General features: G+C 43.6%; 1 protein-coding gene across 6 annotated transcripts in view; it reads left to right on the top strand.

The window, feature by feature from the left end:
• The window catches only part of ADCY8 (adenylate cyclase 8), a 227,919-nt gene that overhangs the window by 73,231 nt on the left and 131,780 nt on the right, over positions 1 to 22,908 (top strand). For all 6 annotated transcript variants that reach the window (XR_015140304.1, XR_015140305.1, XM_086335569.1 and 3 more), the window contains exons 4-5: positions 10,465 to 10,576; positions 22,730 to 22,857. Coding sequence is in view for 4 of the 6 variants with exons in the window: in XM_086335569.1 (XP_086191695.1) it covers positions 10,465 to 10,576; positions 22,730 to 22,857 (240 nt within the window). In the remaining 2 variants the exon portion in view is untranslated. The remainder of the gene's footprint in view (positions 1 to 10,464; positions 10,577 to 22,729; positions 22,858 to 22,908) is intronic.

The following is a 22,908-nucleotide window of genomic DNA, read 5'->3' as shown; positions in this document are numbered from 1 at the left end:
CTTCAGTCGTGTCCGACTCTGCAACCCCATAGACGGCAGCTCACCAGGCTGCCCCGTCCCTGGGATTCTCCAGGCAAGAACACTGGAGTGGGTTGCCATTTCCTTCTCCAATGCATGAAAGTGAAAAGTGAAAGTGAAGTCGCTCAGTCGTGTCCAACTCCCAGCAACCCCATGGACTGCAGCCTTCCAGGCTCCTCCATCCATGGGATTTTCCAGGCAAGAGCTAAGAGACCATAAAAAGAAGGCCTGGAGTGGGGATGGAGGTGGGTAGAGAAACATTCCTAGATAAGATGATTCTTATTTGCTTCTTTGAAGTTGAGTCAGCCAAATGAAAAAAAACAAGGAAAGGAATCCTGGACAGAGGAATCAGCACAAGTAAAGGCAGAACAATGAGATATAAATATGAAAAATACAAAACATATAATAAATATTTGATATATATGACATTAAGTATGTATTGACATAGCATAATGATTTATGTATAAGCATGCATGCGTACGTGCTCAGTCACTTTAGTTGTGTCTGACTCTCTGTGACCCCATGGAGTGTAACTTGCCAGGCTTCTCTGTCCATGGGATTCTTCAGGCAAGAATACCGAAGTGGGTTGCCATGACCTCCTTCAAGGGAACATCCCAACCCAGGGATCAAACCCATGTCTCTTGTATCTCCTGCATTGGCAGGCAAGTTCTTTAGCATTAGCGCCATCTGGGAAGCCCAAGTATAAGTATCAGATCAGATCAGATCAGTCGCTCAGTCATGTCCGACTCTTTGCGACCCCATGAATCGCAGCACGCCAGGCCTCCCTGTCCATCACCAACTCCCGGAGTTCACCCAGATTCACGTCCATCGAGTCAGTGATGCCATCCAGCCATCTCATCCTCTATCGTCCCCTTCTCCTCCTGCCCCCAATCCCTCCCAGCATCAGAGTCTTTGCCAATGAGTCAACTCTTCACATGACGTGGCCAAAGTACTGGGGTTTCAGCTTTAGCATCATTCCTTCCAAAGAAATCCCAGGGCTGATCTCCTTCAGAATGGACTGGTTGGAACTCCTTGCAGTCCAAGAGATTCTCAAGAGTCTTCTCCAACACCACAGTTCAAAAGCATCAATTCTTCAGTGCTCAGCCTTCTTCACAGTCCAACTCTCACATCCACACATGACCACAGGAAAAACCATAGCCTTGACTAGACGAACCTTAGTTGGCAAAGTAATGTCTCTGCTTTTGAATATGCTATCTAGGTTGGTCATAACTTTCCTTCCAAGGAGTAAGCATCTTTTAATTTCATGGCTGCGGTCACCATCTGCAGTGATTTTGGAGCCCAAAAAAATAAAGTCTGACACTGTTTCCACTGTTTCCCCATCTATTTCCCATGAAGTGGTGGGACCAGATGCCATGATCTTCGTTTTCTGAATGTTGAGCTTTAAGCCCACTTTTTCACTCTCCTCTTTCACTTTCATCAAGAGGCTTTTTAGTTCCTCTTCACTTTCTGCCATAAGGGTGGTGTCATCTGCATATCTGAGGTTATTGATATTTCTCCCAGCAATCTTGATTCCAGCTTGCGTTTCTTCCAGTCCAGCATTTCTCATTATGTATAAGTATAATGATATGTAATTTAATGAAGTATAACTGTAATGAAATATGGTGTATTATAAAATAGGTATATGACAAATTACAAAAGTTCCTGTCACCATGGAGAAAGAGGAGAGAAAGAAATTACCCTAAAAATATATAGAAGTAAATATTTATAAGTAAAAATATAAAGAAGCCTACATGCCCATATGAACATACTTGGGAGCTTTAAGTTCAATAAGTAACACGTTTGGGGTTCCTTCTGCATTAATCAATTTCCAGGACTTCCCTTAGTGGAGGACAACTAAAGTTACTTCTGCTCTCTGCACCTCGCCCATTTATTTTCAGCCATTGAACTGAGCTTTTGTGCTCCAGATTCCTTTCCAGAACTTGGAGCCACACTAAATTAAGATTGAGTTTGCTGCCCTGCATTCTCCAGCAGCCTGAGCTCGTGGTGAAGGAGCCGTTTCTAATGGGAGAAAAATGTGCAAAGATCCTGGCAGCTGGAGGCGCCCCTCCCTGCTGTTCATAGAGGCATTGATGGTCAGATGCCCACAGCCCCGCAGGTCCTGGGAAGATGCTCTCAATGTGGGACAGTGAAGCCTCTCCTGCCCGCAACAAGGCTACTGAAAACTAAAATAGGACCGGAGATTCAAAAATAAAAAAGCAGAGGAGGACAGCCTTACCCCGGCTCCCAGACCACACCCAGTGCAGGCAGGTGGCATTTTTGAAAGGTAGTTCTCATTCTGTCCCTCTCTTCCAGGCAACCCACCTGGATCATTCTTTCTTCTCAGTTGCTTTTATGTCATTTTTATGTTGTGACCTTTCCCTAAAAATAGTCTGCTCTAAATGTCCAGCTCAGTTATATTTCATACAGCTCATTGCATCCTGTCCTGATAAGGAGTGGTAAGAGGAGCCATGCTTGGGGACATGAGTGTCCCAGGGTGGACTGCATCGAGCAGCTCCGGGTTTGCATGCATCCCAGAGCACTTCCTATGAGGCACATCTCTGGTATCATTTTGTCTTTCTGTACCTCCGTTTCCCTAATTCAAAAGCCTAGCTGCTTGAAATGGACAAAACATTTGGACTGTCAAGTCGATTTCAGCTATAAACATCTGAGACTTCACCAGCTTTGTTCTGGAGCTCCACCTGGCTACTCGGCTTTTTATGGCAAACCATTTGGGCTTCCAGTCCCATCTGTCCAGTTCTATTTCTCTTCCCTTACTCCCCATATATTTAAGACTCTTCTTGTGCTAGTTAGGGTAATGCTCTAACAAATAACCTCTCATTTTCAGTGATATAAATTCAGTATAATTTGTCCACACAGTTTCCTCCTGGCTTATATACCCTGGTCAGTGGGTGATTCAGGGATAAAGGCCCCTACATTTCATATGGGTGTCAATGTTCTCACCACTCTGTTCTTGGAAAGAAAAGGCATACCTGCTTTTATAACACTCGGCCCAGAAATGGCACTTATCAGTCTGCTCAGATTCCATTGATGGGACCTGATTACATGACCCCACCCTGATACAAGAGGGCCAGAGCCCTGCTAGTGGCCTTTGCTAGTGACCGGGAGGTGTGGATTTGGTGGACAGTTAGCTTTTTGCCCGAGCTCCCTAGCTCCCTTCCTCTTGCAACCCGACCCCATAGCATGTACATTTGCACATATGCTCACATAACTCAGTCCACTCAATTTCTTGATTGGCTGCTTCTTCCCAGCCAGGCTTGTCAAAGTGGGCAATCATCGCTTTGAAGCTGAATCCAGCCTCTGTACTCAGACACTGAATTAATTCTTGGAGACAGAATTTTGGGTGAAGTAGAAAATAATTGCTTTATTGCTTTGTCAAGCCGTGGGCCACAGTGGGCTACTGCCCTCAAAACAGTGTGTGCTGACCTGGAGCGGGCAGTGAGGAGTCTTATAGCTCAAAGAGGGTGTGATCAGCTTATGGATACTCTTCTGATCCACTGGTAGGGAGGTAAGTGGACGTGAGCATCATCAACCTTCTGGTTTCAACCAGTCTGGGGTCTCCGTGCTTGTGGGCAGCATACTGTTAACTTCTACATGGTGGGGGCTTCAGTATAGGGAAACAGCTCAAAGATATTGTTGTGTGTATCCCCTGAGGGGGAACCAGGACCCTGCCCCAAGGCTGCACTACTGTTTCTTAACTGCTCCTCCCTGGTCTTTGCATCCCATCCCTTCCCCAATTAGTAATTGTTTGAGCCTGCCCTTTAGAACTCAGGGAAAGTCACTGAGGCTGAATGGACCCTATTTTGTGTAATCAAGAAATGGGGGGCACAGAAAGGCTTTTGTGCCCAGGAGCCCCACAGGGACCTGCTTGGTTTCAGCATAAACAAAATGCAATTGAGTGGAGCTAGAAAACTTGGCTTTGAAGGTGTGTTTGAGTGGCCCTCTCTCCAATTCCCAAAAATTTTCACAAGGAGTTACATACCCTGCAAGGAGATCCAACCAGTCCATTCTGAAGGAGATCAGCCCTGGGATTTCTTTGGAAGGAATGATGCTAAAGCTGAAACTCCAGTACTTTGGCCACCTCATGCGAAGACTTGACTCACTGGAAAAGACTCTGATGCTGGGAGGGATTGGGGGCAGGAGGAGAAGGGGACAACAGAGGATGAGATGGCTGGATGGCATCACTGACTCAATGGACGTGAGTCTGAGTGAACTCCGGGAGTTGGTGATGGACAGGGAGGCCTGGCATGCTGCGATTCATGGGGTCGCAGAGTCGGACACGACTGAGCGACTGAACTGAACTGAACACTGTTATTTATAAGTGATATAAATGATATTTATAACTGGAGTAACCTTGAAGAGAAGCTTGCATGATCTCTGCTTTATTATCAAGAAAATGGAAGCTCAAAGAGGTTAAATAACCTTCCCAAAAACACAGGTTAGGAAGAAAAGTCTACACACGGCTCATGTTCCTAATGAGTCTAGCGAATTCTGCTAAGCATCCTTGAGGACAGTATTTGCAGGGTGACTAATTTTTTTCAGCCAAATGAACAACTTATGTAAGCAAATTAGATCTGACAATTAATATGGCCTCTTCAGTATATTCACCTTGGAAGGTTACAAGCCTGTATTTAAAGTCAAAAGATCTGATCTTGAGCCCAGCACCTGGGGGTAGCAGAATGAACAATAAAGTGAGAACCAGGGCATTGGTTTCTTCTTATCTTTTATTCGACAAACTTATTGCATAACTAAGCATGCACAAAAATCACCTGGGGCTCTTGTTAAATTTTTGTTTGATTCTGACTCAGAGGGTCTGGGGTGGGGTCTGAGATTCTGCATTTCTAAGCAGGTTCCAGGGGATGCCAGTGGTGGCTATGACCACTCTGAGGAAGGAAGATTTAATTCTGAAGATTTCTGTTGTTTCAATTCAGGGAATATTTCATAAGGCCCACCACGTGCTAAGGTTTGGGATTCAAAGGTGACGCTCTTCCTGTTCTTTACCTATGGATGGAGCACACCCAGCACACATGATTAGGAGATTAGTGCTCTGACAGAGGAGACCACAGGCTAGGCAAAGAGCGAGAGTGTGGTGACCAGCTATGCTGGGGGAAATCTCCATCAAAGGTGAATCTTAGCATATGAATGGGGTCTTGAAGGACAACTAGGATTTTATTTTATTTTTCCAAAGATTGTTTTTTAAGGTGGACCATTTTGAAAAGGGTTTTATTTATTGGTTTATGGCTGCACTGGGTCTTCACTGCTGCTCAGGCTTTTCTCTAGTTGCAGCGAACAGGGGTTACTCTTAGTTGGGGTGCCTGGGCTTCTCATTGTGGTGGCTTCTCTTGTTGCAGAGCTCAGCTCTAGGGCTCTTGGGTTTCAGTAGTTGCGGCGCATGAGCTCAATAGTTGTTGTTCGCAGGCTCTAGAGCACAGGCTCAGCAGTTGCAGTGCCTGGGCTTAGTTGCTCTGCAGCACGTGGGATCTTCCTGGATCAGGGATCAGACCCATGCGTCCTCCACTGGCAGGTGGATTCTTTACCACTGAGCCACCAGGGAAGTTCAGGATTCTATTTTATTAGTTTTTTATTGGAGTTTGGTTGCTTCACAATGTCATGTTAGTTTCTGCTGTACAGCAGAGCAAATCATCTGTACATATACATTTGAAGTGAAGTGAAGTCGCTCAGTCGTGCCCAACTCTTTGCGACCCCAGGGATAGTAGCCTGCACCAAGCTCCTCCGTCCATGGGATTTTCAAGGCAAGAAGTACTGGAGTGGGTTGCCATTTCCTTCTCCAGGGAATCTTCCCAACCCAGGGATTGAACCCAGGTCTCTCAGATTGTAGACAGACGCTTTACCATCTGAGACACCAGGGAAGTCCATATATATGTTTAGCCCCTCTTTTTTGGATTTCCTTCTAGGTCACCACAGAGTGTTGAATAAAGTTCCCTGTACTATACATAGGTTCTCATGAGTTATCTATTTTGTATCATATGAGCTTCCCTCACAGCTGAGTTGATAAAGAATCCACCTGCAATGCAGGAGACCCTGGTTCAATTCTTGGGTCAGAAGGATCCTCTGGAGGAGGGGTAGGCTACCCACTCCAGTATCCTTGGGCTTCCCTGGTGGCTCAGTTGGTAAAGAATCTGCCTGCAATGCAGGAGACCTGGGTTCGATCCCTGGGTTGGGAAGATCCCTCGGAAAAGAGAAAGGCTACCGACTCCAGTATTCTGGCCTGGAGAATTCCATGAACTACAGTCCATGGGGTCTCAAAGAGTCAGACACGATTGAGCGACTTTCACTTTCATCAATAGTTTATATATGTCAATTCCAATCTCCCATTTCATCCCACTCCCATTTCCCCCCTTGGTGTCCATACGTTTGTTCTCTATGACTATGTCTCTATTTCTGCTTTGCAGATAGGTTCGTTGGTACCCTTTTCTAGATCTCATATACATGCATCAATACAGGATATTTGTTTTTCTCCTTCTGCCTTACTCCACTCTGTATGACAGTCTCTAGGTCCGTCCATGTCTCTGCAAATGGCACAGCTTCATCCCTCTTTATGGCTGAGTTATACTCCCTTGTTATATGTGCCACATCCTCTTTATCCACTCCTCTGTTGATGGACAGTTAGGTTGTTTCCAGGTCTTGGCTGTTGTAGACAGTGCTACAGTGAACACTGGGGTGCAGACAAGTAGAATTTTAGTAGTTAGTAAAAGGAAAGAAAGCTATGCCAGGGAGCAGACACACCCTGTACAGACACAGGTGCATAAAGCAACGTGTGTTCAGAAGACCACACACAAAAATGATGCTGTTGAAACACAGCATGTCTGAAACCTTTATGCCCTTTGTTCTTAAAGATTCTGTTTCTTCTTTCAGTAGGCTCCTTGTTCCATAAGGGCTGTGATTGTACTTTCTGTTCTCCATTGTATCTCCAGGATCTGACACATAGTAGGCATTTAATTTATTAGCTGTTAAATGAATGAATGAACCATTCCTTCCATAAAGAGATATTAGTAGTTTGGGGCAAATAGGTCCGTAAAGTGAGCAGTTCTACTAGACGGTCTCTGGACCCTTCCACTTCCCATGTGTGTGAGGATGATGACTTATTTCAAAGGTAGCATATTATAGTTGTAAAGAGTATAGACTCCATGGCTGTCTAGTGGTTAAGAGTCTGTGCTTCTAATGCAGGGGATGTGGGTTTGATCCCTGATTGGGGACCCACATGATACGTGGCACGGCCAAAAGATATTTTAAAAAGAGTAAAGTTTCCAGAGCTAGGCTGTCTGGTTCAAACCCCAGCTTTTCATGTGTGTTGCCAAGTTACTCAGGCTTCAGCTTCCTTATCTGTAAAAGGGAGATGATCATCCTAGATCCTCCCTCATAGGTTGTTATGAGGAATGAATGAGTTCCTACATGTAGAACTCCTAGAACAGTGTCAAGTCCACAGTCTATACTCTCTGAGTATTGCTGCTACTGTTGTTTCAGGCTTTTGCCCACAGTTAGGAATTCTTTTAACTTCGGGTGATAAATAATCCAGTTAATAGTCAGATTTTCTTCTATCTCGTTGCTTGTCTCTCTCTCCTCCATTCAACCATTCAATTATAGTGCACTTTTGTACAACAGTGATGCCAAGAGCTGACACATTTATGGGGCACTAACTATGCCAGACACTGCGCTAAACACTCACTACCTACCAATGAAGTAGGTGCTGAAATGGTCTCCAGTAGACAAAGGCTTGGAGAAGTCCATAGTATTCATAAGTGGTTGAGCTGGGATTTGAACCCCCGTCTGTCTAGACACAAATCCTATGCGTGTAACCAGATGCTATACCACCAGAAAACTGTAGAGGACTATAGCAGTGTGGTGACTCTTGCAGAGGAAGCCTCACACAGGAACAACCTAAAGGTATCATTCCCATGCTTAAAACCCTTCACTCGCTTTCTGTCATGGTCAGGAAAAAGTCTGTATTCATCAACCTGGCTCATCCAGCCCTTCCTTATTATTCCTCTGTTCTCTCCTCTGAGCTTGTCTCTCTCTCTCCCTTCCTCCCTCTTTCTCTCTCTCTTTCTCTCCCCTCTCCCTCTCCTCTTCCCACCTTCCTTGCTCAATACTACCCTTTGACAAGCTGTCTTTGAATTCTTGCAGAACCCTGGTACGTTTGCTCGTTCTCCAACCAGACCCTAGTATGTGCTGATCTCTTGCACCCATTCTTTTATTCACTTTACCATCAAGTTCTCTAGAGCAGCAGTCCCCAACCTTTTTGGCACCAAGGACCAGTTTCCTGGAAGACAGTTTTTCCACAGACCAGGGCGTGCACGGGGGATGGTTTTGAATGATTCAAGTGCATTCCATTTATTGTGCACTTTATTTCTATTATTATTACATCGGCTCCACCGCACATCACCAGGCCTCAGATCCCAGAGGTTGGGGACCCCTGCCCTCGATCATTCAAGACTCCACCTGGACTTTGCTTCGCTAGGAAACTCCTGATCCTCCAGTGGCTGGTCAAGCCCCTCCATGAGTCTTTCCATTACAGCAGTCATTGCCTGTGATGTTTTTGTTTTTCTCTTTGACTGCCCAACTCCATTCCCCATCCTCTGAGGATCTTGAGGACAGGTACTGGGCATTCTTTATCATTTAATACAATTTTCTAGCACAGTGTGTAGCGGGTCACATAAATATTTGCTTAAATAAGGCATTAATTAATTAATTAAAGCAATAGCTTTTAAATTGACATCTAAAGACGACTTCCTTGCTGGTTCAGTGGTTAAGACTCTGAGCTCCCAATGAGGGGGGCCGAGGTTTGATCCCTGGTCAGGGAAACTCTGAGCTCCCAATGAAGGGGGCTGGGGTTTGATCCCTGGTCAGGGAACAAGACCCCACATGCCACGACTAAAGACCCTGCATACTGCAACAAAGATCGAAGATGCCATCTGCACAACTAAGATCCAGTACAGCTGAATAAATAAATAAAATGAAATAAATCTTTTTAAACATTGAGATCTAAGGATTCCTAATGAGTCCCTGAGTGGGCTTCTGGGAAAGTAAAAATCCCTTGAAATCAAGTGCAAAATTTTGAATACTTGCACATTTTTTAGGAGCTAAAATCCATAATTTCTATCAGATTCTTAAAGGAGTCTGTAATGGAGACAACTTTAAGAGCCACTGAATGCCAGGGATGACCAACGTAAGTCCATGCACATTCCACGGGGCCTTCGGGCCGATTCAGCTATTTCATTAAAACTAAGTCACACTGGTGGTGAAACTCACCATTATTTTATGCAACACTAAGAAAACTAACCAAAAAGTGTGACACACTGCAAAGATGCAGTCAGTTTCAGATTTGGTAAAAACACGAGAATCAAGAAAATATGGTGCCCTCTCTGATGTTCATTCTTCCTCTCAGAGGTACCCCTGAGGCTGAATTGATCCCTGAGATCCTGTGTTAGGTGGACAGAGTAGTGCCTCACCGTGCAGTTCAGCCTCAAGGGCAATCCCAACTTTGCCATGGGCTACCAGTGAATGTTGGGCAAAAGTTCCTGATCTTCACATTGGGATGAACACTGCCTTCCCCACGAGCTAACCAGGTGGCTTGACTAAGACAGCACTCATACAGTGCCTTGCTTTGATAAGGCTTTCAAGGACTACCCCTTCCCTTCCACCAAGCAATATGCATAGGATAAGACCTCAGCTAACTGAAATTCTTAGTAAATATGCATTTCAGAGAAGTCATTATTATTCTGCCCAAGGTCTCCCAGGCTTGCTACTTATTTCCACAATTTTTAAAAAACATTGTAACTCTATATGCCTGCAATTTGGGATAGAGCATATGTCATTGGACTAGAGATAATATGGTTTTGCATACTTTTGTCCCTGTGTCCATTACGCTCTGTGTTCATGACATCTGCATTTGCAAGGATAATTCATAAGGCTTCATTTTGTTTTCCACAATACATTGATCTATTCTGGGGCTTCTCTCATAGCTCAGTTGATAAAGAATCCACCTGCAATGCAGGAGACCGGGGTTCGATCTCTGGGTTGGGAAGATCCCCTGGAGAAGGGAAAGGCTACCCACTCCAGTATTCTGGCCTGGAGAATTCCAGGGGGTTGCAAAGAGTCGGACACAAGTGAGTGACTTTCACTTCACTACTGAAAACTTCCCCTTTTGGGTTGTTCATGTTACCAGCGCTCCACAGTCCTGCACAGGAAGAAGGGCTTTCCCTTGCCATCTTGTCCTTCCTGAACCCCTGGGTGGACTGTCCGCTGAAATGTTTGGTAAACACTGAGGTATACCTCGAGACTCCCCTGGCAAGGAGAGCTACCATCTCAGGCCACAGTTGGTTTGTTTGAATGGGGATGTTTCTCCCAAGATGGATTCGAGTATTAATGTACTCTCTTCCCCCTCCCCATCCCTTCTCTGTTGTCTAGTATTCTTTTTGCAGATGTTAAAGGATTTACCAACCTCTCCACGACCTTGTCTGCTCAGGAGCTGGTCAGGATGCTCAACGAGCTCTTTGCCAGATTTGATCGACTGGCCCATGTGAGTTGAATTTAATTCCCTCCTCATCTTTGCAGGAGTGACGGACTGCATGCAGAATTAGGGAAAAAGGGGACTCAGTCACCGTTCTGCATCCTGACCCCAGACCTGGACCCCTGACCGTTGTGCATTCTGGGCACTGACGTTAGTTATTTACGGTTTGTCAGATGAATTTTCCCAGCTGAGAGACAGCTGGTTGAGTGACAATTAAACCAAAGTCCTTTTAAATTTGCTCTCCATCTTCCTCCGCCTGTGGCCGGGTTCCCGTCAGATGCAGCGTCAGTGCTGCTTCACGCAGAGCCGACTGCCTGCAGTTTCCCCGCCAACCCCAGCCATCTGGAATGAATTAGTCTCTTCTCAAAGACCAGTGAGCTACTGGCCCGTCCCACCACCATTTTGTTTGACCTAAGAGCTTGGGTTTTAGCCAACAGGACACTACCTTTCTTTTGCTGCGGGCTTGACCAGAGCTAAAATAGAGAACAGGTTAAAGAATATGAACATTTGCCACCAAAACACAGATTTCAAGTCCTCAAGCCATTCAAATCACAGAGGAATGTCATTGGCACACTGTATTTTAGCCCAAGTTTTGGATTCAGATTAGCATGACTTGACTTGCTTTGTAAAGGATGTATAGTGGTGCCAGTTTCACAGGCTGTTGTGAGAGTGGAATGAGACCATATCATTGTTTTGCGACCCCATGGACTGTAGCCCACCAGGCTCCTCTGTCCATGAAATTCTCCAGGCAAGAATACTGGAGTGGGTTGCCATTCCCTTCTCCAGGCCTGACCCATGGATCAAACCCGGGTCTCCTGCAGTGCAGGAAGATTCTCTGCTGTCTGAGCCACCAGGGAAGCCCATATCATTATTAGAGTATCAAAAATGTCCTATTTTAAGCTCACTTCACTCCAACAGAGATCCATTCATCCTTGCATCTGAGCATCGATTAGGTGTTGTGTTAAGAATATGGGCATGACTGAGACACATTTTCTCCCTTCTTAGAGCTGAGTCTTGTCGGGGATGCCTAAAGAGGTCATCAGTGTACAGTGTACTATGTGCTCTGATGAAAGAAAGTCTAGAATCCCATGGGAACATAGAAACAATGTATAACCCTTGGATCAGAGAAGACTTCTGGGAGAAACTGATTTTTAGGCTGGATCTTTCAAAGGAGAAGACAAATACAGCAGAATACTATTCAGCAGTAACAAGGAATAAACCACCAGTACATGTAATAGCATCTGTGAATCTCCAGTGCAATATGACAAGTGAAAGAAGCCAGGCCACAGAAGATTAGACACTTAATGATTCCATTTGTAAGACAGTCTAGAGAAGGCAAAAATTACAGGGAAAGAAAAGGGATGAGTCATTGCCAGTTAGGATAAGGGATGGAGGGAGTGGATGGATTGCACAGAAGCATCAGTTTAGTTCAGTCGCTCAGTTATGTATAACTCTTTGCGACCCCATGGACTGCAGCATGCCAGGCTTCCCTGTCCATCACCAACTCCCGGAGCTTGTTCAAACTCATGTCCATCAAGTCGGTGATGCCATCCAACCATCTCATCTTCTGTTGTCCCATGCACAGAAGCATAGGGTCATTCTATGCAGAGAAGCATAGGGTGAGGTGATTTGTGGGGTGATCTGGTTGTTCTGTATGTGAGTGTGATTGTACACATTTATCAAAATGGTAAATTTTATTATATAAAAATTGTACACCAATTAGGAGGTAAAGAAAACAGGAAAGGTCAGTGTATGCAGAGGAGAGAACAAAAATAAAGATGCTGTATTTGTGAAGAACCAGAAGATATTTAGCATTGCTGAAAGGGGTAGCAGGGAGGCTAGAAGAATAAGCAAGGATTAGCCAAGGACCCTGCATTGTAACCTGCAGCTATTGGACAGCTACTAAGTAGGAGGCTGACAGGAGCAGAAGAAGAGGTGGAAACTGAGGTCTCCTCCCAGGAGAAGGATCAGGTTAACCTGAAGGGCTGGAAATTTGAAGATAGGGAAGAATGTATACCATTTCTCTTTATCGCTGCTTCAAGTGTGGTTGGTGCCAGTTACACATAGTTCTTCTACTTTATACTCTGGTTCTAAATATTTCTGCCCAGAGGTGCTGAGAAGAACAAAAATGGCCCTGCAAAGAGAACTGAAAGATGTGATCAAGGTCAGTTTCTGGTGTCACAGTAATCCCCATTGACCCAGATAAAGGATTGCTATGAAAGATGCAATGCAAGTTGTTCAGTCAACACTCCTTATGTGCCTACTATGTGCCAGGGACTGTGTGAGGCTGTGGTAAGACAGAATCAGCCCCTGCCCTCAGACTCTGCTAAGGAAGAAACAAGTCCACCAACTTTGCAGGGCAGTGCGGTACAGGCAGTGGGCACAGAAGTCCTGGTGGATGAAGAAAGGGACAGTCAGTGCTTGGGCTGAGGAGAGGGGTGGTTGGGCAGCATCAGGAGAAGAGGCCATATGCAGACGGGGTCTGAGAAAGAGCAGGAGCTTTGCCAGCATCAGATTAGATGACAAAGCACCTTCCAGGCTGAGCCAGGGCAAAGGCAGGCAAGTGTGAAAATGCGGAAGTGTGCTGCTTGTTTGGAGAGCTATAAGGAGCTCAAGATTGCTGGAGCATAAAGGGCATGGGAGACTGCAGTGAGGAGTGAGCTTAAAGAGGAAAGCAGACACAAGTCTGGAGGGCACAGCGCGACATTTAAGGAATGTGGACTTGGCCTTGTAGCCCCGGCTTTTTGCCCTAGCTACACTGTTCACTGGGGCTTCTCTCGTGGCTCAGACAGTAAAGAATCTTCCTGCAGTGCAGGAGACCTGGGTTCGATCCCTGGGTCAGGAAGATCCCCTGGAGAAGGGAATGGCTAACCCACTCCAGTATTCTTGCCTGGAGAATCCCATGGATAGAGGAGCTTGGTGGGTTACAGTCCATGTGGTTGCAGAGAGTCAGACATTACAGACTTTCACTTTCACACTGTACATGGTTGGGGAGAGGTGAGATGGGCGTGCACAGCCCAGCGAGTCCCTAGGCTGCAGGAAGCTATAGTCCTTCTGGAGCTTGAATCTTATTGAAATATTTTTTTTAATGAATATAAAAATAAATCCAGATAGATGATGGAGTAAAATGATTAATTTTGAGCATATTAAACATTCATCGACTGCCCTGCGTACATTCTGTGTTACTCGATGTATTTGCCCTGGATTACCTAACTTACAGTTAGGCAGCTCTTACAAAAATCTATAAGGGAAGTTTTTTATTGTTCCCATTTTGTAGAACAAATGACCGAGACTCAAAGAAGTAAAAGAATCTGCCCGGGACCCCTGGTAGGTGGTGCATCTGTGATTCAGGCCACCTGAGGCCAGGTGCTGGCTTCTGACAACTGAGCAATGCCCCAGGCATTTTAGGGATGGAGCAAGATGTAAGAGATGTATTGTTACTCATGCTGGATGACTCTGAAAGTTAGGTCTCTAAGACTTCAAGTGTGGGCTGGACATCAGTTAACTTCAGTTGCACATCCCCTATCTGAATCTCAGCTTCCTATCAGAATAGTGCATACATGCTCAGTTGCTCAGTTGTGTCCGACCCTCTGCAACACCATGGGCTGTAGCCCGCCAGGCTCCTCTATCCTCCACTATCTCCCAGGGTTTGCTCGAATTCATGTCCATTGAGTTAGTGATTCAATTTAACCATCTCATCCTCTGTCATCCCCTTCTCCTCCTGCCTCCAATCTTTCCCAGTATCAGGGTTTTTTCCTGTGAGTTGGCTCTTTGCATCAGGTACCCAAAGTATTGGAGCTTCAACTTCAGAATCAGTCCTTCCAATGAATATTCAGGGTTGATTTCCTTTAGGATTGACTGGTTTGATCTCCTTGCAGTCCAAAGTACTCTCAAGAGTCTTCTCCAGCACCAAAATTCAAAAGCATCAATTCTTCAGCACTCAGCTTTCTTTATGGTTCAACTCTCACATCCGTTTGTGACTACTGGATGGGCCTCAGGGCCGAAAAACCATGGACAGCTATGGGCTGGACTTCAATTAATTACAAATCACCTCTCTGAATCTCAGTTTCCTATCAGAATAGTAATGAAGGATAAATGAAACAACACAAAGTCAGGCTCAAAATAAGTTCTCAGCACACCCAGAAGTACTCAATAATTCCCATTCTACCCCAACCCCATTTTCACCCACCCACCTACCCCAGGGGCATCAGTATTCTAGGAGACTTTTGTGAAAAAGCTTGAGAAATCCTGCCAGTGGAAACAATTCAGCTCACCTTGGAATGAGAAAACCTACTTGAAATGCTTTTGCCTCCCAACCTCGGGCAAATCACTTAACCAAGTGGGTCACAGATTTTGCTTCTGTGTAAAAGAGGATTAGACTTGCCTTTTCTCGTATCTTTTAGTATCAAAATTCTGTGGCTTTATAATGACCTCTCCCTGCTGTGCCATAATTCTTTGCTTAGTTTTATGTCATACATCTGACAGAACCCACTTCCCGTGTAAATACCATCTACTGCAGCTGCCCATTTATCCACTGCATCATTAAGATACAGGCAAAAACTTCAAAGCTTTCTATTGAAGATCCTCTTAATGTGATTGAGTTCCTCAGCGCCCTTGTGGTTCAGGCTGCTCAAAGCAGAATGTTTTTGACTCTTTCTAGTGTCCTTGGCAAACTCTAGTAACTTTTGATCTTCGATCTTTAAAAAAAAAAATAATCCATAACTACCCCTCTCACTTCCAAACTAGGAATGATATGTATGCTATTATCAAGGCTTTAAAATTGTAAATTTAAAGCAACATCATTACATCTTAAACCTTGTTTCAGATTCGTGACAAAATGGGAAGCAACCTAAATTATTGTTGCAAGAAACAATTCTGGGGTTTCCCTGGTGATCCAGGGGTTAAGACTTCACCCTCCAATGCAGGGGGCATGGATTCGACCCCTAGTGAGGGGAACTAAGATCCCATATACCTCAGGGCCAAAAAACCAGGATATAAACAACAAAAGCAGTATTGTAAATTGTCCACATCAAAAATAATATCTTAAAAAAGAAACTATTCCAACACTATGGAAAGCTTATCAATAGATTTTAAAGAATGAGATAGCCATTTCTGTACCAAACATGAAATTTCAAGACAAGTTTTTGCGTGAAAAAACACATCTTAGATCTATAAACATGGTATGATCAGTTTCCTCTCCACGGATCACAGCTATGTCATGGCCAAGGACCTTGCGTAACTCAATGAAGCTATGAGCCATGCCATACAGGACCACCCAAGATGGATGAGTCGTAGTTAAGAGTTCTGACAAAACATGGTCCACTGGAGGGGGAATGGCAAACCACTCCAGTATTCTTGCTGTGAGAACCCATGAACAGTGATGCAAAGAACCCCATGAACATGATGTGAAGAGCTGACTCATTGGAAAAGACCCTGATGTTGGGAAAGATTGAAGGTAGGAGGAGAAGGAGGTGGCAGAGGATGAGATGGTTAGACAGCATCACTAACTCAATGCACACAAATCTGAGAAAAGTCCAGGAGATAGAGAAGGACAGGGAGTCCTGGCATGCTACACTCCATGGGTCTAAAAGAGCTGGACGTGACTTAGCAACTGAACAACAAAATTGATCAATTTGTAGCTAAAGAGCATGAAAAATAGTGCATACATAGAAATATAGAAATATATGTATGAATGCACAGCAGTCTCTCAAGAGAGGAAAGGGGACCAGGTTTCTAGCATGTGGTATGTCTGAGGGGGAGAGACTACTCAAGGAGACTTATCTACAGCTTTATTTTTACTAGGGCAATATATTCATGTGTTAATTTGTATAGTTGCAGTTAGATAAAGTACCATAAAAATTGCCATGATTTTTCTAATATAACTTTTTAAAGTGCATTCATGGCACTAATGTTCTTGTTCTGAGAGTCTTTTTCCTTTTCATGTTTTTTTTTTTTTTTTCTGATTACTAAAGCCCTACTTGTCAATTATGTAAATTCAAACATCAAAGATAGAGACAACACATGAAACCCCCTCGAGGTCCAGTGGTTAGGACTCCCTGCTTCCAAGGCAGGGGGCAGAGGTTCGATCCCTGGTTAGGGAACTAAGATCCCATATGCTGTGCAATGTGGCCAAAAATTTTTTTAATTTTTTAAAAAAGAGACCATATGGAAAGTATGCATCCCTATAATCTTACCCCTTCCCAGTGATATAACCGTCTTTGATAATTTGGTACCTGTGTCTCCTCAATGTTATATACATATATAGTTTCATAAATTCTCTGGATTTTCCCCCCAAGATTTTTATCATATCAAAGCCATCAAGATGAGAAGAAAAGTATTATATTAGGACTAACTGAATAAAATTTACAAGACTCTCACCCTACTTTATTTTTCTTTTTTCTATATCTTTTTTTCAAAGCAACCTGACTTTTTTAATGTGAATTTTTCAAAGCAGTTTCTGGTAAATAAAAAAGAAGTTGCTTGGATATTACTGTCAGATCGTCTGACAGCTCACAGGAATTGATGAGAAGAATGTGTCTGCAAAATTGACAGAACTTGACAGATGAGAAGACAGGTCCTTTCATATTTGTGTTTATATTTATATGCTGTTGTTCAGTTGCTAAGTTGTGTCTGACTTTATGCAACCCCATGGACTGCTGCACTCCAGGCCTTCCTGTCCCTAACTATCTCCTTATTTATTTTTGTATATATATACACACAAATTATTACTGTATTTATGTGAAAAGGTTAGTCACTCAGTCGTGTCTGACTCTGTGACCTCAGGGACTGTAGTCCTCCAGCTCCTCTGTCCATGGGGTTTTCCAGGCAAGAGTACTGGAGTGGGTTGCCATTTCCTTCTCCAGGGGATCTTCCCTCCCCAGGGATTGAACCCGGATCTCCTGCATTGTAGGCAGATTCTTTACTGTCTGAGCCATATATATATATACAAATGGTATTTATTTGGGGACCACAATTTTTCAAGAAGCTGTCAGCTTCACCTTTTGTTTAGAAGGAAAATGGACCCTTCAAACATCATCACCACATTGTTCTCTGTCTGATCCAAAAGGTGATAAACTGTTTTACGTGTCTCCTTCCAAAACACATTTTGTCAGGAAATCTATCATTCTAGACTCTGCCGCAATTTCTGTATTTTTCTGAAGACAGCATGGAGCCCCAAAGTCAAACAGAGATGCTGTGAATTCCACTCCGCCTCTGACTTGCTGGATGACCTTCCTTTCCATAAGCCACCTGTGAAGTGACACGTGGCTCAGAATGTGATCCTAAAGACTAAACAAAGTCAATGTGATGCCTTCAGCACGTAGCCTGGCATGTAGTATGTGCTTAATAAATACAACTCCCTTTCCCTAAGTTTTTCCAAAATGCTTTCACCTCTGTCTTTATGGAAAAATCACTGATTTGGGGCTGTTGAATATCATTTATAGTCCATATCATTATTTTTAGCCAGCTGCCCTGTGGCACAGGAAGTTTTCCATCTGTTGTATGCTGAAATTTTCATATCTAAAAACACGCTCTGCTGTGTTCAAGGCTGTTGTGATACTCAGAGGAGAAAAGATAAGGTGTGGTGTTGAATGTGGAGAAGACTATCTTCAGATGCTAGCTGTCATTGTCATTGCTAGTCAACGGCCATGCTTGCTTTGTTATTTGTTGAGGACAAAAGGATCATTTTGACTGGAGTCATATATGGCGAATTGAAACCCGCATATCAGTGGCTTCAATGACATATCGAAGGTCAGACAGCTGGTAAATTTGACTAGAATGGAGGTCTGATTCTTAGACCAAAGTTTTCCCTGCTCCACACTTCCCCTCCCTCCTCCCATGGTCAACAGGGAGGAAGATGTCTCCACTGCACCAGGTCACCAATGGCCTGAGTCACTGCAAGCTCTGCCCAAAGACCATTTGCACATGAAGGGTGCCCGACTGATGTCACCAGTCACAGCCTCCCAGCCTCAGTGTTCTCACTCGAAATAAGAGCAAGGGATTTGCTCCTTTGCAAACAAATTTTAACTTGTGGCCACTACAAGATATATATATGTACATGAAAACTCACATTTCTGTAGTGTGCATATCTATATGTATACAACACACACACACACACACATATATAGCAATATATACAGTATATATATGTACAGCAATTGCATGTATATGTGAGTTTTTATCGTTAATTTCATTTAGTGCCAAAAGCTTTTCTTTATTCTAAGCATGTGTCTTTTTACTTTTTCAGCATTAAAAATGCCTTTTCCTTTTTTTTTCTTAAAAAAGTTGAATGTAGTTTTTATTTTAAAACAGTTTTATCTTTATAGAAAAAAATTGTGAAATAATACAGAGTTCCAATATGTCCTACATGCAAGTTTCCCCTATTATGAAAATCTTACACTAGTATGATACACTCGTTGAGATTAATGAACAAATTTGATAGATTACTATTAATGACAGTCCATTCTTCATTCAGATTGCCTCAGTTTTTAACCAGGATACTATATTAATTCTCATGTCTCCTTTAGACTCCTTGAGGATATGACAGCTTCTCATTCCTTCTTTTTGATGACCTTCACAATTTTACTTATTTATTTTTATTATTTATTGAAGGATAATTACCTTACAGAATATTGTTGTTTTCTATCAAACCTCAACATGAATCAGCCATAGGTAAACATATATCCCTTCCCTTTTGAACCTCCCTCCCCATCCCACCCCTCTAGGTTAATACAGAGCCCCTGTTTGAGTTTCCTGAGTCATACAGCAAATTCTTGTTGGCTATCCATTTTACATACGGTAAAGTAAGTTTCCATGTTACTCTTTTCTTACATCTCACCCTCTTCTCCCCTCTCCCCATGTCCATAAGTCTATTCTCTCTGTCTGTTTCTCCATTGCTGCCCTGTAAATAAATTCTTCAGTACCACTTTTCTATATTCCATATTTGTGCATTAGAATACGATATTTATCTTTCTCTTTCTGACTCACTTCCTAGCAAGATCCTCTACGACCCACCTCCTAGAGTAATGGAAATGAAAACAAAAGTAAACAAGTGGGACCTGATTAAACTTAAAAGCTTTTGCGCAGCAAAGGAAACTATAAGCAAGGTGAAAAGAACCCTCAGAATGGGAGAAAATAATAGCAAATGAAACAACTGACAAAGGATTAATTTCCAAAATATACAAGCAGCTCATACAACTCAATGCTAGAAAAACAAACAGCCCAATCACAAAATGGGGGAAAGACCTAAACAGATATTTCTCCAAAAAAGACATACAGATGACTAGCAAACACATGAAAAGATGCTAAGCATCACTCATTATTAGAGAAATGCAAATCAAAACCACAATGAGATATCACCTGATACCACTCAGAATGACCATCATCAAAAAGTCTACAAGCAATAAATGCTGGAGAGGGTGTGGAGAAAAGGGAACCCTCTTGCACTGTTGGTGGGAATGTAAATTGATACAGTCACTATGGAAGACAGTATGGGGACTCCTTAAAAGACTAGGGATAGAACCACCATATGACCCAGCAATCCCACCCCTAAGCATATACCCTGAGGAAACCAGGGTTGAAAAAGATACACGTATCCCATTGTTCAATGCAGCACTATTTACAATAGCTGGAACATGGAAGCAACCTAGATGTCCACTGACAGATGATGGATAAAGGAGTTGTGGTACATATACACAATGGAGTATTACTCAGCCATAAAAAGGAATGCATTTGAGTGAGTTCTGAAGAGGTGGATGAACCTAGAACCTATTATACAGAGTGAAGTGAGTTAAAAATGCCTTTTATTTTATAAAGTGATGGGAATAGTGGGATAGTTGGGTTGTTATTTTTGTATGTTGATGGACATTTCTCATACTTCCTTGGCAAAACACAAAATTGAACCTTGGTGCAGTCCCTTGGGCCCTCTGGTTGTTTCTTTTAATATATATATACACACACACATATATATATATGTATATATATATATAATGTAACTGTCCCATGGACTCCACAAATCTAGAAACTGCCAAAACCAGTGACCAGTATCTAGTTCTATTCTGGCCATTACAGTCTAGAGTGTGTTAGAAGAAACAAGTGAAGGTCTTGAGCTTCTCTTTGTGCTGTCTTGCAAAACTAGTGGCACTGAAGCTGCCAATAGATAGAAGCTACATGCTCCTAAAAATAACTGTGGGATGCTACGCATGCTATCAGCATTCTGAAGATCACATCTGTGTCTGTTTGGGAAGGTTGGCAAGACCCTGGAGATCTGATGCAGAGAGGGAAACGCCAGAGCCAGTTCTGATTCTCTTTTCCCTGTCTGGTATTTGTTTTTTTATTGGGAGAGTGATTTCACTCGTTACTCAAACACGATGTCCCAACCCCTCTTCAGCTTAGGAAGCCAGCATGGTGCTTTGTAGCCTGCAGTACCAGGGCATCGGTGTGCTTCTGGCGTCTCAGCAGGCCCCTCTGTGTCTGCAGTTCCCCTCCTCCTGCCCTTGGACTCTGGTTTCCCAAGGAGAGCTGCTCACCCACAAAGCCACAGACTCATAGGCTCCTAGGGCTTCAGATCTAGAGAACACCTCACAGGTCATGAGTCCCAGCCATCTAGCCCAAGGAGATCTAGAGGGACTCTGCCGTGGTGGCAGATAGAATGTGGAAGAACTAGGACAGGAGTCCTAGCCCCCAGCACAGAGATGGGCAGTATTTTTAGTGCTGTATCTGCTCGACCTTATACTAAGCCTTCACGCACATCATCTTCCTTCATCTTTACAGTCACACAGCGAGGTCCTACTTTTTTTTTCCTAAAGACCCATTTTTATTTTATTTGTTTTTAAACTTGTTGACCACATGGCCTGTGGAATCTTAGTTCTCCAAGGAGGGATTGAACCCATGCCCCTTGCATTGGAAGTGCAGAGTCTCAACCACGCAATGACCAGGGACATCCCTGAGGTCCTAGTCTTCCTTATCGTCTTTTTATAGATGAGGCAACAGAGGCTGAGGTTAAGTAATTTACCTAAAGATAGACAGCAAAAATGAGGTGGGGGGAGGGGGTGTCTAGGATTTGATCTCTAGCAGTGGAGCTCCTCTGCCAGCACTCTTTGCCCCAGTGCTATATTGTCCCAAGTTTTCTTTCCTGTAAAATCTGCAAAATCCAGCCTATTCTGATTCAGTATGAAAGGATGCACCGTTTCCTAGATGCTTGTTGCTCTTTGAAACTTTGTAAGAATCATATCTTCAAGAATGTGAATCCACCAAACAGCTGTGTCCTGCTTCTCACTGGTGAAGTGATGAGGATAAAAATTGTACCTACCTCAAGGTTCTTGTGAGATTCATTCCATTTAGTATATGATGCATATTGTTGTTGTTCTTTAGTTGCTAAGTCATGTCTGACTCTTTGCGACCCCATGGACTATAGCCCACCAGGCTCCTCTGTCCATGGGATTCTCCAGGCAAGAATACTGGAGTGGGTTGCCATGCCCTCCTCCGGGGGATCTTTCCCAACCCAGGGATCAAACCCAAGTTTCCTGCTTTGGTAGACAGATTCTTTACCACTGAGCCACCAGGGAAGTTCATGGTGCACACTAGGGGCTATTATTAATCACCTTTGTGTCAGGGACAATGGTTACTTTGTGATAGATAGATGCTCAACTGATGTTTTTATCAATAAACAAGCATATGAATTAATAAATGAATGGAAGTATGTATTAGACATAGTCAGCCCCTCTTACTAAGGTGCCAGTACCTTAGCTGGGAAAGAACTTTATATAGAGTTGAAATAGCTGGTATCTCTAAGTAATTTATATATTTAAGTGCTTGTTTTGAGCTAACAAAAAAAAAAAAAAGAAAAAAAAACTACCAAATCATGTGGGAGCAGGACTCGTAGGGGAACATTGAATACCCATGTTGAATGCCCACTCCGCCAGGTCCTTCCACACAGTAGGTATTAAGATTAGAGCCAGGATATGACTGTGTATCTGTCAGGCTCAAAATCCACCATTTTTCCATGACTCCATTCTGCCCCTGATTCCTTCAAACATCCCCTACAAAAGTAGGACCCCTCATCCCAAGGTGCAGACCTTTTGACCCAGCTCCCCTCTTTCCCAAGCCTTTCGGAAGCACTTACCTGTCTGCTGACTCAGCCCTCTCCCACATTATACCTTTCAGGAGCATCACTGCCTTCGTATTAAAATCCTGGGGGACTGCTACTACTGCGTTTCAGGACTTCCTGAGCCCCGCCAGGACCACGCCCACTGCTGTGTTGAAATGGGCCTCAGCATGATCAAAACTATCAGGTAACTTGGGATCTTCTCCCTAATCCCAGGCCTTTGGTGAGCTTGATGGAA

The sequence above is a fragment of the Bos grunniens genome, chromosome 14 (genome assembly GCF_055505025.1).
Source record: "Bos grunniens cultivar Pamir isolate PY7600 chromosome 14, Bosgru_T2T1.0, whole genome shotgun sequence".
NCBI lineage: Eukaryota > Metazoa > Chordata > Mammalia > Artiodactyla > Bovidae > Bos > Bos grunniens.
This window is presented reverse-complemented; position numbering and strand designations above follow the sequence as displayed.